The following is a 15,364-nucleotide window of genomic DNA, read 5'->3' as shown; positions in this document are numbered from 1 at the left end:
ATGCCCCTTTTTCAGGTGAAGCACAAAAAGTATCCCTTAATAAATGTAGTACAAAGCATGTATACCATTTTGTTGGTGCAAACTGCACCAGAATTCTGGTCTATCCGGCTCAAATCTCACCCAGTAATTCCAAACCTTAGTGTATACCTACCATTGGGGAAACCCATGAAAACTTGTTGCCTTCTTGAAGAACCTTTGTAATGACTTCATGCCAATGTCTACTGATAATTTGACAGTCACTGTTGTCATTGTGTCACTGGAAACTTTTAACTAGGTACCTCCGAGTCCGGTTTGAAAACACATTTAGCCTTTTTTAAGGAAAATCAAGTCATATTGCTCTTTTTTTGCAGGGACTGTGTTTGATGACATCAACACCTTCGGCTGTATTCCACTAGATAATTGTTCATGCACTTTCAACAGTAATAGCTATGCTGCTGGGACATCTTATAGTACCATCTGCAGCGCTTGGTGAGTAGATATGGTTTTTATTGCAAAAAAATCTAGTATTCACTCAATGCTACTGTACCCCAACAACATCCTTAGAATCTGGGACTAAAATGATTTTAGGTCAATACTAATATGTTATGTAGGCTCACGATATACCAGGCAATGAAATGTAACTGGGCTTAATATTTACATAAAGTGCTATCAGCTAGAATGCTGCCCTCTTAGTGACTGGGTGGTGTATCATATGAATTATCAGCCAATCCTAATATTAATCTGCACTCAAAATAATAACAGCAACACCCTGCATTCAAACACTGGATGAATAAGTGCAAACTCCACTCTTTGATTAAGAGATAGGTGATATGACATTGAGGGCTTGTAACATATCACCACCCTAATATGCATTGTTCAAAACTTAATTCTAATCTTTTGAGTATTGATTTTGGCTTGAAGAGATAAGAACTGGTTCTTGGAGATTATCAGCAATACTTTACCTCTCTACACATTTTGGAAGATGTCCATCTTTTGCCACTAAGTCTGTGACCTAATACAGAGAAGGCTGTAGAACATGACAGTGTGTTATTTCCTGCCATTTTTTGCATAACTTCTTTAGAATGTGCGGCTTACAAAAATAGGGTACTTGTGTATCAATGTTGTGCAAGCTTATATTCAGAGTCTTAACAGGATATCAACCAGGAACATAATTCACTGATGTGTTTTATCCATTAGAAAAAAAAATAGGAAACGAATCATAAGCAAGGCTCCATGGCAAAAATGTGGATGTTTCTTTTACGCTCTATAAGTGAAGTGCTTAAAAGCCACAATAGACATTAGTTTATTAATCGGCCGAACCTGACAAGATCGGCGGGTTTGGTTGACTCTCCAATGTGTATGGGGAGTTTCCTACACTCCCCCAACAAATGAGGAGAGAAGATTCAGACAAAATTAATATTTTTGACCTATCCTTTTGTTCTCATGGGAGATAAACCACCGCCAGAGGAATCTGAAAGTGGCTTTCTCCACTCTTCCCATAGAATGCACGTGCTCACTCGAACCAAACATCTATGCATATGAGGAAGTCAGGAGAGATAGCTGTCGGAGGAATGATTATCCAGCCAACAGCTACTGAATGTGTATGGAAGCCTTTAGTGATATCTTGTATAGTGTTCATATAACAGTATCTTACAGTACTCAAACAATGCCACTGTATTTAAACAGATTAATATCAAAATGATTCAGCTATATAGCTCCCATGTAATAGAACACAAATGTTCTCAATAGTGTCACTGCCATACAGTATCCAAAACCGTCAAATTTACCTATAGCAGTATCTTTACTATACACACTATGTTCTGTGCTGACAAATCTCACACAGGGGATAATCTGTACTGTATGCTACGTAATGTTCAGAGAGAGTCTGGATGGGATCCAAACCACAAAATACCTCAGCATGGCCTTTGCTTATGAGAATCTGAATATCTATGTTCATGTGCCATATGCTTACGTCATATATTGTGAATGTATGGGGTCAAGACATCGGAGATGTTTAGTCTTCCAAACTACCGTACACCACGATCTTTTACAAGCATAAACCCCTTCACAATTATGGAGTCAGGATGTACTATATAAATGCATTTACAAAAAAACTTTATTGTTTATGCACTGAGAGATGAGGCCTAGCCCCTTGGTGGTGGCCATACGCTGACAGCCACATTTGGGTAAAGAATAAAAGTCTTTATTCTCATAAAGACTGTAACCCATTTTCACAAGATGGGTATTGTTTTAATTATCAGGGATAACTTTACTATGCATTATGCCTAGTTGAATATGGTTGATTCTGTTGCTGTTTATTAAAGAGTACCTTTCATTACAAAAATCTTAGCTCCACTACATCCATCTGCATATGCAGTGGTGTGCCTTCAATGAAGACCGACCACCCAACTGCTACAGTATAGAGCCCGGGAAGGTTGTACCCAGAGCTGAACTGCTTCTTTCCATTGCAAAAATGCAGCATTTTCATGGAACCACCACTAGGGAGAGCTCAGTGCAAAGAGATGATTAAATTGCAACAATGGTAACTGTATAAATCCCGTGCACTGAGCTCCCCCTGGTGGTAGCTGGAGACAGACAGCTTTGCAATATTTGAAGTGAAGCAGTAGAATTATTAGTGTATTATGACAGCTGTTTGGTGTAAATACATGGAGAAATATGGTGTTCAGAAGTGTCATGTTTTTGTCATGTTCCATTTTTTCTGACATAGAAGTTGGATAAAGTGGGTGGGGAAGAGGGCAACTTTTTTAATACATTTTTTCATTAAAATTTCACCTGTTTAATGAACAATATGGTAAATTTGTCAGAGATCTGAGGCGTTGCACTTTGCACTCTGCATTCCCTGGAAGTGTCTGTGCATATGTGTATTAGACATGAATTTGAGGCTTCACTGCTGGTCTTAATATGGTTACTTATATTTTGCATAGTGTGTGCGCTGGGGGAAAGTGGAGCTGCAATGACTTGCCTTGTCCTTCAACCTGTTCTATTGACGGAGGGTCACACATCACAACTTATGATCAAAGCCATTACGACATACACGGAGACTGTAACTACGTGATGACTAAGGTAAGGCAATATAATTGTCAAGTAGTAAGTCTCTTTAAGATCAGAACAATGATAATTGATGATATACTGGCGACGTATTTAATGCAGATACCATGCATCGTCTGTCTGTTGTATACAATATGTATAATTTAAAAGCATCATCATTTTCTTCATTGTTGAATTTCAATCTTCTCCTTCTCTAAACAGGACTGCAAAGGAAATTCATTTACTGTAGTGACAGAGCTGCGTAAATGTGGTCTGACCGAAAGTGAGACCTGCCTCAAGAGTGCCACCATTATCCTTAATGGAGGACTAACAGTAAGTGCATGATGGTCTAGGGGTGTGCAATCAATAAAATATTCATGTACATCTAAAATCACATATCAATATCATACATCAAAATATTGGTTGCATGAACAAATAGCATGTTTCATTTTTACTGTTCTTGTTTCAATGTCACTAAGATTTTCTGCATTTCTTCTGTTATTAGCGTGTAGAGTGCATTTACTTTTTTGCTACTTGTATTCAAATGTTCATAATTGCCCCTTAATACAACAGCCATGGCAATTAACAACATACCTGATCAGTGATGCCCAACAATTGGGACCCCAAATGATGGCTAGAATGAAGGCTCTGTGGCACTTTTTTTAGAGCACTTTAGCTACTTCAGCTCACAGTAAAGTTACAGGGCACTGGTTAAAGGGATGGTAGGTATAAAGAGGCTGCTACCCCTTGAGTGCTGGAGAAGAGCACTCCATGGCAGCGGCCGCATTTACCTACCATTTCTTTGACCAAGAAAGTGCCCTGGAATTTTTTTCTGTGGATTAATAAGGGTTGAAGAACCCTTCTAGATGACACTTCTGCAAACATTTCTTATGCTATTCCACCTATCTCTGCAATTACTCCTTCTGGTCATTCAGGTACTGTGAAGGTAACACAGCTCAGCTCCATTAGATGTTTTGGCCCTTTTGCTTTTAGAATCAGAGAGGATCCCTGCAATTCAAGCCCTACGGTTTAACAAGTGACTGTATAACCTAGCAATATGCAAAATTGTCTACTGCTGGAGTACAGTACGTGTTCAATGGTCTTTATATAGTATTAGAATTCTTCTCAACACGTCTTTGTCTTGTTATCCAAACAGATAATTGTAATCAAGCCTTGCGGTAGTGTCTTTATAAACAACGTCTATACTCGGCTACCAGTATCTGCAGGTAAGATATGACAGTGAAATTATTTGACACTTGGTGATAGTTGTAATAGCACATCATATACCATGTTTTTATCCCTTATTGTGCCTCCTTTAATTCCAGCAAATGCAACCATCTTCAGACCTTCTTCATTCTACATTGTTGTCAAGACAAACTTGGGAGTACAAGTGGTGGCTCAGCTGACACCATTTATGCAGGTTTATGCGGCTTTGGATCCATCTTTCAAGGGCCAAACGTGCGGTAGGTTTGACTTTACACTAATATTTCACTCTCTCAATCATTTTATGAAAGACATTTTTCTTATAGAAGTTTATCTTTTCAGGTCTCTGTGGAAACTTCAATGACAAACAGACAGATGACTTCCTGACCCTCAGTGGGGTCATTGAAGGCACAGCTGCATCCTTCGCCAACACCTGGAAGACCCAAGCAGACTGTGCAAATGCTAAGAATGTCTATCATGATCCATGCTCTCTTAGTGTTGAAAATGGTAAGGTTTGTGGACATTTAATTAATTACATGGGATATATATTGTAAGATTTTATTGTCTAATTTTTGGTTTCTCCACCATACTACAGAGAAATATGCCCAGCACTGGTGTGGTCTTATATCTGATCCATCTGGTCCATTTGCTTCCTGTCATGGTGCAGTCAATCCAGAGGTTTACCAAAAAGTAAGTTAATTTCTCTTCAAGACGAGTAACACAAGGCTTTCAAGTTTGGGCAAACACCCTTTTCCTGCTAATAACGTGTTCCCAATGCTTATACTCTGGGTGATCAGATCATAACTGCCAAGGAATGTACTGTAAACAGTACTTTGAGACCATTGAGGTCAACCTGCTGTCTATGTAGACATGTAGTTAAAGTGGTATTCCCATCTCAGACAATGGGGGCATATCGTTAGGTCCCAGAGGTGAGACCCGCACCTATCTCTAAAACGAAGCCTAACATGAGGCCGGCAAACTGGTGGCCCGCGGTGCCTGGTCCAGCTACCACTAAGTCTTCCTATTACTCAGCTATTTTCGGAATCCCCATAGAAATGAATGGGAGCGCACTGTGCTTGCGTGGCCACCACCCCCATTCATTTCTATGGAGCCGCTGGATATAGCCAAGCCAGCACATGAGTGTGCGCCTTCTGGGACTTTGCCAGATCCATCTACGAGATAGGTGCGGGTCCCAGAGGTGGGACCCACACCTATAAGACAATAGGGGGATAACCTATTGTCTGAGATGACACAACCCAATTAAGATCATATTGGCTTGTCAAAGGAAGACAACCGCTTTAAAAGAACACTTCAGGCAGAAAGAAGATACTGTTTTATGATCAGTACAAGGCATTAGGAAGCAGTCATGTCAAAAGGATTTGCTCTTTGGTCTTTTTGAACCCCTCAGGTCCACTCAGATTTTTCCCAAAATGCTCCTTCAAATCATAATTTAATCTTTACTGAAACCATAAAGGTACAGCACCACTTGTTAGGGAGTTTTTCTATTTTAGCTTTCATTGGCTCTGCTCGGCTTTTCCGGTATGTGGGCAACAGATCCATAGAACATATATGGGATCCATACGCTACACTCTGCAAAAGTCACACAGAGCTGATGAAAATCTAATTGCAATGAGAAGTCCTGCTGTAACTTTGTGGTTTCAGTAAAGGTTTAGGTCCCCATTAACAGCAAAGTTTATATTATTGTATACGTTTTTGTATATAATATGTCATGCATTTCATTTCAATAACTTAGGAACAGGTTAATAAAATGTTAAAAAATGAAACACAGCAATAAAAACTTGCTGAAAATCCTATCTAATCTGTCAACATACTGTTAGGGTTTATTCACACGTCCGCAAAAGGGTCCGCACCATTTCCGCAATTTTGCGGAACGGGTGCGGACCCATTCATTCTCTATAGGCCCGGACCTGAAGCGGAGAGCACACTATGTGCTCTCCGCTTCAGCATTTGCGGAGCTCGGCCCCGAACCTCCAGGTTTCGGCCCCGAACTTCCGGTCCGCAGCTCCGCAAAAGATAGAACATGTCCTATTCTTGTCCGCAGCTGCGGACAAGAATAGGCATTTCTATAGGGGGTGCCGGCCGGGTGTGTTGCGGATCCGCAATTTGCGGCTCCGCAACACACCACGGACGTGTGAATGGACCCTAAAGCTGGTTTTACATGGCACGATTCTGCAGCCAGTTGTCAGGAAGGAAGCATTCCTTCCCGACAGTTGGCTGCTTGTTCAGTGAAGGTGACCGCTGCTATTGCGATACCTTTTTCTCATACGAAATCATGTTTTTTGAGCAGCAGATTGGGTGGTGCCTGCATGAATGACAGGATCACCCGATGAACGAGCGTTTCGCTCATTCATCGGGTGATCGGCAGCACATATACATTGGCAGATTGTCGGGAATGACCGTTCGCAGGAAGGTTGTTCCTGATAATCTGGGCGATTATTGGCTTGTGTGAATGCAGCTTTATAGAACGGGATGTGCTGAGCAGATTGATATATAGTTTTGCTGGAATAGATTCAGTATAACTTGATTGAAAACTTCCCTCTTGCTATGCTTAGGAGTCCAATGATAAGTAAAACTGCCCACTAGACTCTTAAACACAGAAACAGCAGAGATTTCAGTCACTATGTCACATGTTATACCGAATCTTGTTTTTTTTTTAAACAATATCAATCTGCTCAGCTCCTCCTGCTATATAAAATGCTGCTGGCAGGTCAGATTGCATATACAGTACAATGTAACAGGGTCCCTTTAAGTGAAGGATATAATAATGTAGATTTTATAAATAATTTATAGTGACTGATAACTTCATTTTTTTCAGAACTGTATGTTTGACACCTGTAACTGTGAGAAAAGTGAAGAATGTATGTGTGCATCCCTGTCATCCTATGTCCATGCCTGTGCAACTAAAGGAGTCATACTGAGTGGATGGAGAAGCACTGTCTGCTGTAAGTCTTCAAGATAAAAAAAATATATGGATTTTTAACAATGTGCAATAAATTTCCTGATTCGATAAGGGTAGTTTCCCACTAGCGTTTTTCTTTTCCGGTATTGAATACTGTCCTAGCGACTCAATACCAGAAAAGAACTGATCAGTTTTATCCTAATGCATTCGGAATGGAGAGCAATCCGTTCAGTATGCACCAGGATGCATCAGATCAGTCCCTCTTACGTTTTTTTTGGCCAGAGAAAATACTGCAGCATGCTGCATGCTTTCTCTCCGGCCAAAAATCCTGAACACTTGCCTGAATGCCGGATCCGGCATTAATTTAAATTGAAATGTATTAGTGCATTAAAATTGCCGCATTGACGATCCGTTCTTCCGGTCCGCGCATGCACAGACCTTTAAAAATGTGAAAAAAATAAATACCGGATTCGTTTATCCGGATGACAACCGGAAAGATGGATCCGGTATTGCAATGCATTTGTCAGATGGATCCGCATCTGGATCCGTCTCACAAATGCATCCATTTGCGTCTGGATTGCCTGCCGGAATCCTCTGCCACAAGTGTGAAAGTAGCCAAAAGCAATTTTTCTAAAGAATTGGCATCAAGTTTTTGAAAATAATAAATAAAAATGTCATTAATCAATGCCAACATTTTTATTGGTCATGTCTGGTATTGCAGCCAAGTCCATATATTACATAGCATTCTGTTTCGTTAGTTCCTGTATAAGCCAATTCAACGAATGTTTTTATCCTACACAGCTAAATACATGCACAACTGCCCAAAAACACTGAGCTATACCTACTCTACCAGCACTTGCCAGCCCACGTGCCGTTCCCTCAGCGAGCCTGATGTCACATGTGATGTAAAATTTACCCCTGTGGATGGTTGCACATGTGCCAAAGGCTTGTACATGGATGACAGTGGTAGATGTATTCCTGCCGAAGCTTGCCCGTGTTACTTCAAAGGTTCTGCTGTGCCTTCTGGAGAAGTTGTCCATGAGAATGGGGTCATGTGGTGAGTGTGAACACCGCTGAGCATTTTACCTTGCTTATCATGCAGCTGATACACCTATTTTTATATGGCTTTTATATTTAATATAGATATTTTTTAATTTACAGCACTTGCAGTCAAGGACAACTCAACTGTATTGGAAACGTTAAACCAGGTAACAATATAGATATGTTGATAACCCTCCTCATAGTCATTTCTAGGCTTTCCTTTAATCAGGAAAAAGATATACCTTGCTGCCCTAGCCCTATATCTAAATATTAAAGCCACCACAAAGGGGCTTGTTCAACCCTAGCGCCTTAGGCACATACCTTACTGTCACAATGTTGGCTTCCTGTGTAGGAATTAGGCCATTGTGCATGTATCGTTCCTCAGCTACATTACTGAATGGGTTAATCTGTTCTTCTCTGTATGTTTAACTAATTAGTTCAGCCTGCTACATATTATATTTCCCTGTTCCACTTCTTAGTCTGTGCAACTGATATCTTGCTCTGTTTCCACAGAGCCTTAAAGGTTTATAGGTCTTCTAGCTTGCTAGAGTCAGTAAAGAGCTTTCATCTGTTTGTCTGTGTACCGGCTTCTGCTCTGTTCGGGTTCTGTTTGTCGGCTTCTGTCTGATTGTCTGGGTTCCTGAAGTCTGTATGCCTGGGTTCCCGAAGTCTGCATGCCTGGGTTCCTGAAGTCTGTCTGCCTGGGTTCCTGAAGTCTGTCCTCCCGTCAGTGCTCCTAGTTCTGTTTCATGCTTGTATTCTGTGTTTGCATTTGAATTGCATGCACTCTGCATGTGTGAGCTCTACCTGATTCTTTCTGTACTTAAAAGAAGTAGCAGTCTGGTGGCTCCCCTGCAGTAAAAACCAGATCCGTGTATTGGGTTAAGTAGGGTGAAAACCAGGGCACTGCCAGGACAATGTCTTCAGATCTAGCCCAACATGAAAAGTTGGTTACACAGTGGTTTCACAACCATTGTCCGTAACATCTACTAGCTATGGATCCATGAAACTCCTTACTATATTGGTGTTATAATTCTTTCTCACTGATGGTCTAAAAATATTTTTTAAATAAGTATGTTGAAATACTTACATTATACTTATCTTGTGGTTTCAGCATGCACCGCTCCTATGGTTTATTTTGACTGCAAGAACGCTTCAGTGGGAACCAAAGGAGCAGAATGCCAGAAGAGTTGTCAGACTTTGGATATGGCTTGTGTGAGTATTCCTGACAATTGAGATAAAGACAAACATGAAACAGATACCATAATTAAGTCTATACGCAAGTTCCTTTAAGAAGGTGAAGTCATGTCTGCCTCATTTTAAAATGCTGAATCCTTAAAGGGGTTTTCTGAGATGTTCATATTGATGGCCTATCCTCAGTATAAGCCATCAATATCTGATCTGTGGCGGTTCGACTCCCGCTCCAGTGTATGCTGCATCTTCTTGGTAGGCCAGTAACGTCATGTTTTATCAGTCACATGGCCTAGGCACAGCTTAGTCCCATTCAAGTGAATAAGACTGAACTGCAGTAACAAGCACAGACGTTATCCACATGACGCTTTGCTTAGTAGGATGTGATGAGGCTGCGGCTATCACTGGAGTGGAGCAGCCTCCATAAACAGCTGATCAGCAGGGATGCCAGGTGTCTGACACTCACCAGTTTGCTGTTCATGACCTATCCTGAGGTCAAAGGATTTTACAATACTTTTTTCACTGAAGAATATCTGATTGGTGGGGGTCTGACACCTGAGACCAATGCCTATCAGCTTTTGAGAAGACACTGGCTCTTGCAGTAGCACCAGTGCTTTCTACAGCTTCTCCTAGGCTGTGTGATGTCACGTTCATTAGTCACATGATCTAGGCACAGCTCAGCCCCATTGAAGTGATTGGGGCAGAGCTGCAATGCCAAGAACAGCCTCTATACAGTGTACAGAACTGTGCTTTGTGAACTGAGAGGAGGCTACGACATCTTCTCCAGCTTCTCCTAGGCTGTGTGATGTCACGTTCATCAGTCACATGACCTAGGTACAGCTCAGCCCCATTGAAGTGTCACACCGGTGGCAGGTTTGAGAAGGTCTGAAAGATTATCTGCTCATTAGTGATCTGACAGCATCTTTTGGTTTCACTTTGTCTGTGTGTTGCTTGTATGTCCACACCTCCTGTTCAGGTGTGGATCATGTGACCTTTACCTCCCCCTATTTAGTTTGACTTCACCCATCACTCTTTGCTCTGGATAGCTTAATTTGGTGTTGGAAGAGCTGGAGTGTGGTTCTTGTTGAAGTCCTGATCATCCATCATCCTTAGAAGTTAAGTGTTCCGCTTGTTGTGTTTTGTATTCCTCCCTCCCCCCTCTGTTGTTTACTAGGCCTCAGTGAGACGCTGGTTCCTTCACCACGGAAGGAGCGGGTTGTCTCTGCCCTGTCATTTAGTCTAGGGCATCTGAGGGCCACCAGGGTTTTCTAGGTTTCTGTGTATGGGCATCTCTACCATCGAGAGGTGCACATACGGATAGGAGTTAGGGCCAGGAGCAGGGTTTCATAGGTGGTGACCCTTTTCCTTCCCTAGCGGTGATACCTAGTGTCTTTTCCCTTCCGTCTTGTTGTCTTTTGGTGTTCTCCCCTACTACATCCGTGACATGAAGTGATTGAGGCAGAGCTGCAATACCAAGCACAGCTGCTATACAGTGTACAGCGCTGTGCTTTGTGAGCTGAGAGAAGTATGTGGCACTCCAGAGGATAGGTCATCAGTATAAAAGTCTTTGAAAACCCCTTTAATATCAAAAATCCGGAAAACCACTTTAAAGCTTGTGAATAATCACTTACAAGACAATGTTGGTTTAATATTCAGCCTTATGGGGGTAAGTTATCCAGTAGATCAAGAAAATGTCTTACTATAAGAGCAGTGAGACAAAGGAAATCTCTAGTCAAGGATGTTGGTCGATTTGTTAAATGCTTTAAAGAATAAATGGAAGAAAAACTAAATGTTGTGTCTACTATATTCCTGGGTTCTCTATCCATATTCTGTGTGAAACTTTTCTTTAACACATGCTTATTTTTTATGTCTTACAGTACAGTACAAAATGTGTATCCGGCTGTGTGTGTCCTGCAGGACTGGTCTCAGATGGCAAAGGCGGCTGCATCCAGGAAGAACAATGCCCATGTATTCACAATGATGCTACCTATCAACCTGGCGAAAAGATTGAAATGAAATGCAATACCTGGTATGAGATTTTAGTGTTGGTCAAGAATGGAAAAACAATACCAAAGCCAAGTACCTAAAGGTCAGAGAGAAGGCTAATTTCTAATTTCCTATATATTCTAATAGTACCTGCAAAGATCGTATGTGGCAGTGTACAAATAACCCCTGCCTGGGCACTTGTGCTGTATATGGTGATGGCCATTATATTACCTTTGATGGAAAACGCTACAGCTTCAGCGGAGACTGTGAATACACACTTGCCCAGGTAAAATAAACTAAATGACAACAGTTAGCTGATGCATATACAATGCATCAGCATTGTATGTGCATTGTATGTGATGGTAATTGTCTATCTGTGGAACTTTAGGATCATTGTGGAAAAGGAGGAAACAGCAGCACCTTCAGAGTCATCACAGAGAACATCCCATGTGGAACCACTGGAACCACTTGTTCTAAGAGCATCAAAGTTTTCCTGGGGGTAAGAAATAAATATATAGGAAAATGTAATACATTAAAAGGTGTGTCTTATGAAGAAAATGTGTGTCCATACATCTTTTTGTAACCTAAGGATGTTATAGAGGACTGATTACTGGTTGGGGCAGTCCTATGGACTCTTATGGTCATGGTTTGTCAGGGTATGATATAGTCAACAATTTCCAAGGCAAGAAGCTTCATCCAACAATAACAGCTTATTATTAAGGCTGCCAAGAGCTAGACCTTTACGATCAGCTGATTCCTGGTGGTGCCATGATCTACAGTAGACGTGTGCTATTGTCAGACTAGCCATCTTACAAGAAGTGATTGTCTTCATTACCACTTCTACCACAATGAAGCAGTTGTTTGCGTGTAGTGCCATAAAATAGAATTCAATTTTCCATTTGCAGAGCTATGAGCTGATCCTCACAGAGGAACACATTGAAGTGGTAGAGAGAGGAATCGGAGGAGTTGCTCCTTACAAAGTCAGACATATGGGCATTTACCTTGTCATTGAAGCTGATAATGGCCTCATCCTGATGTGGGACAAAAAGACCAGCATCTTCATCAAGCTCAGTAAAGACTTTGAGGTAAAACTTTTCCCTCCTTTTTAAAATATAATTGACAATAATATAGATGTGACTATAACAGCTAAAATTCAATGGTTTTACTGTACACAATATTTTTTATACACTAATATAACAGGGTCAAGTTTGTGGTCTGTGTGGTAATTACGATGGAAACGGTAACAATGACTTCACCACAAGAAGTATGTCTGTGGTTGGAGATGTTAATGAGTTTGGAAACAGCTGGAAGATTTCTTCAACATGCCCTGATGCCAAACAGCCCAAAGATGCCTGCAGTTTCAACCCATACAGGAAATCCTGGGCACAGAAACAATGTAGTATCATCAACAGTGATGTCTTTTCTGCCTGCCATGCTAGGGTATGGGACCCATATTATTAGAATGATTTACTTTCTTAATGTACTTCTATATTTATTATTTTCTTTTGAAACAGAGATTGTGGGAAAAAGGGATTAGGTACGTGGAAATCAAAATGCCTAATCCTTGTTTTTCCCACAAGAGATAAGCTCCTGAGTTGTTTAGCTGAAAACTATCTCACATGTATAGCCATCTTCTAACTCTTCAATGCAATACAATGTATGAGTGCACATAAGAGAACAATTTTTTTTAAATAATATTCCACATATAATTATGAATTAGGAACATAAGTTATGTATTGTTATTGACTCTGCAGGTTGACCCCTCCAAGTATTATGAAGCTTGTGTCACTGACTCTTGTGCTTGTGATTCTGGTGGAGACTGTGAATGTTTCTGTACAGCGGTGGCAGCCTACGCTCAAGCATGCGGAGAATCCGGAGCCTGTGTTTCCTGGAGATCTCCGAACATCTGTCGTGAGTACCCTAATTATACATGATGCTATCTTCTACATTACCTCTGACTGAAGTCATATTTTTGTGTTTTATTTTTGAATTTTTACAATGTTTATACTAACCATGTATTTTGCTTTACTCTCCAGCTCTTTTCTGTGATTATTACAACCCTGAAGGAGAATGTGAGTGGCACTACAAACCTTGTGGAGCTCCCTGCATGAAGACCTGTAGGAATCCAAGGGGGAAATGTATGCACGAGCTTTCTGGCTTGGAAGGTATGAGAACATCTTTCATTTCAAGAACAATCTAGTTGTTCTTCATTTAGTCCATTAAACTGATTACATAAACCTGTTGGCTAAACAAGTCAAAAGACCAGCCTGCACTCTAAACACTGTAAGCGCACATTTTCAGTAAACAGGTCATGCAATTACAATGGACAGCTATGACACTGCTTATCTCCAGGAAAAACATAGTTAAATACAACGTAACAGATATTTGATTTTACCAACTGTTTGCCAGGTCCCATAGACGTCAGATTGTAGCAGAATCCATTGGCAATTGTTGGGCTCCACCATCAAAAATCTAGGGGGTCTTTTATCAAACTGGTGTAAAGTAGAATTGGCTTAGTTGCCCATAGCAATCTATCAGATTCGACCTTTCATTTTTGACAGCTCCTTTGGAAAATGAAAGGTGGAATCTGATTGGTTGCTATTGGCAACTAAGCCAGTTCTACTTTACACCAGTTTGATAAATCTCCTCCCTAATGTCTATGTTCAGCACTAATCACCTGATGAAGCCGTGGTACCAAACTGGTCTGATTTTAATGTCATCTAACATGACTTTTGATTTCTTCTGTCTGATTAGGATGTTACCCTAGTTGTCCAGCAGCTAAACCATTCTTTGATGACGATGACATGGAGTGTGTGGCTGAATGTGGCTGCTATGATGATGATGAAGAAAATCATTACAAGGTTGGACAACTTGTACCTTCCAAGGAGAACTGTATGATTTGGTGAGTGGCCTGGCAGACAGTTCATAAAGTGTAAGATACTGTATTCCTATTGAAGTATATAGAAACATATAAGACAAGTGTCTTTTTTAATAAATGTACATTAGTTCCATATGTTAATGTAAACACTAAAATACAGAATGTGTTGTATTGTGCTGTTGGATCACCTTTCCTAAAATATTTCTCACTTCATAACTAATATTAATAATCTTAAACAATGCAAACTCTTGTCAGTATATACACTTGGTATTGAAAACTTGAATCTTTCTATCTACAGCTCATGCAGTAGATCAGGCATACAATGCAAGTACCAAAAAGAAGGTAAGTGCTTGTATCTGTATACAGATACTGAAATAATATTAGGATGAATTTAGACCAAGCACACAACCATGAAAAAACAAATTCAATACAATATTACACCATGTTAGCAAAACCTTTAGGAGGAGGCACATAACATCACAACCACTGGTTGGCTGCACATGGACCTCTATACAATAGACCAGGGGTACTCAACTACTTTTATTAAAGGTCCACATACCTGGGTCTGCAGTCAGGTGAAGGTCCGAGCTGAATGCCAACAGTAAAGATGCCATGCGTTCATGTGATCCATGCGCGTGGGGCGCTCTGACGTTATAGTGGAGCGCCCTGGGTAAGTCCCAGAATTAGTAATGGCCACATTAGTGCCACAGTAAGAATAATGTCCCCATTAGTGCCCCCAGTAAGAGTATTGCCCCCATTAGTGCCCCCCTTCTCTGCTTTTGCAAAAAAAAAAAAAAAAAAATTGCATTCACCTGGCTGCGGTGAACATTCGCTGCTGACTGCAAGCTCAGGACCGGTGCTCCAACGTGATGACGTCTTGTAGGTCCTGTCCTGAGTTTCTAGTCAGCAGGGAGTGTTCTCCACAGCGTGAGCAAATGGAGGTGGAGGTACCGTAATTTTATTAATTTTTTTTACTAGCACAAGTAGAGGTAAAAGCTGTACTAATGGGCGTTCCATGATGGAAGCGCTCATTAGTAAGGGTACTTTCACACTTGCAGCAGGACGGATCCGACAGGCTGCTCACCCCGTCAGATCCATCTTGCCACTACTTCGCCATG

At 40.9% G+C, this 15,364-nt stretch overlaps 1 protein-coding gene across 1 annotated transcript in view; it reads left to right on the top strand.

Moving 5' to 3' along the window:
* Positions 1 to 15,364, top strand: part of LOC120980021 (mucin-5B-like) — a 50,160-nt gene that overhangs the window by 10,408 nt on the left and 24,388 nt on the right. The window contains exons 10-29 of the mRNA XM_040408886.1: positions 351 to 468; positions 2,925 to 3,063; positions 3,250 to 3,360; positions 4,184 to 4,253; positions 4,353 to 4,490; positions 4,573 to 4,737; positions 4,826 to 4,920; positions 7,067 to 7,193; positions 7,952 to 8,207; positions 8,312 to 8,352; positions 9,294 to 9,406; positions 11,260 to 11,411; positions 11,516 to 11,654; positions 11,757 to 11,867; positions 12,274 to 12,453; positions 12,569 to 12,808; positions 13,123 to 13,279; positions 13,405 to 13,533; positions 14,123 to 14,270; positions 14,545 to 14,588. Coding sequence (XP_040264820.1) covers positions 351 to 468; positions 2,925 to 3,063; positions 3,250 to 3,360; positions 4,184 to 4,253; positions 4,353 to 4,490; positions 4,573 to 4,737; positions 4,826 to 4,920; positions 7,067 to 7,193; positions 7,952 to 8,207; positions 8,312 to 8,352; positions 9,294 to 9,406; positions 11,260 to 11,411; positions 11,516 to 11,654; positions 11,757 to 11,867; positions 12,274 to 12,453; positions 12,569 to 12,808; positions 13,123 to 13,279; positions 13,405 to 13,533; positions 14,123 to 14,270; positions 14,545 to 14,588 — 2,673 coding nt within the window. The remainder of the gene's footprint in view (positions 1 to 350; positions 469 to 2,924; positions 3,064 to 3,249; positions 3,361 to 4,183; positions 4,254 to 4,352; positions 4,491 to 4,572; positions 4,738 to 4,825; positions 4,921 to 7,066; positions 7,194 to 7,951; positions 8,208 to 8,311; positions 8,353 to 9,293; positions 9,407 to 11,259; positions 11,412 to 11,515; positions 11,655 to 11,756; positions 11,868 to 12,273; positions 12,454 to 12,568; positions 12,809 to 13,122; positions 13,280 to 13,404; positions 13,534 to 14,122; positions 14,271 to 14,544; positions 14,589 to 15,364) is intronic.

This window comes from Bufo bufo, chromosome 10, assembly GCF_905171765.1.
Source record: "Bufo bufo chromosome 10, aBufBuf1.1, whole genome shotgun sequence".
In the NCBI taxonomy this organism is placed as follows: Eukaryota; Metazoa; Chordata; class Amphibia; order Anura; family Bufonidae; genus Bufo; species Bufo bufo.
The sequence above is the reverse complement of the archived record's forward strand: the minus strand, read 5'-3'. Positions and strand labels throughout refer to the sequence as shown.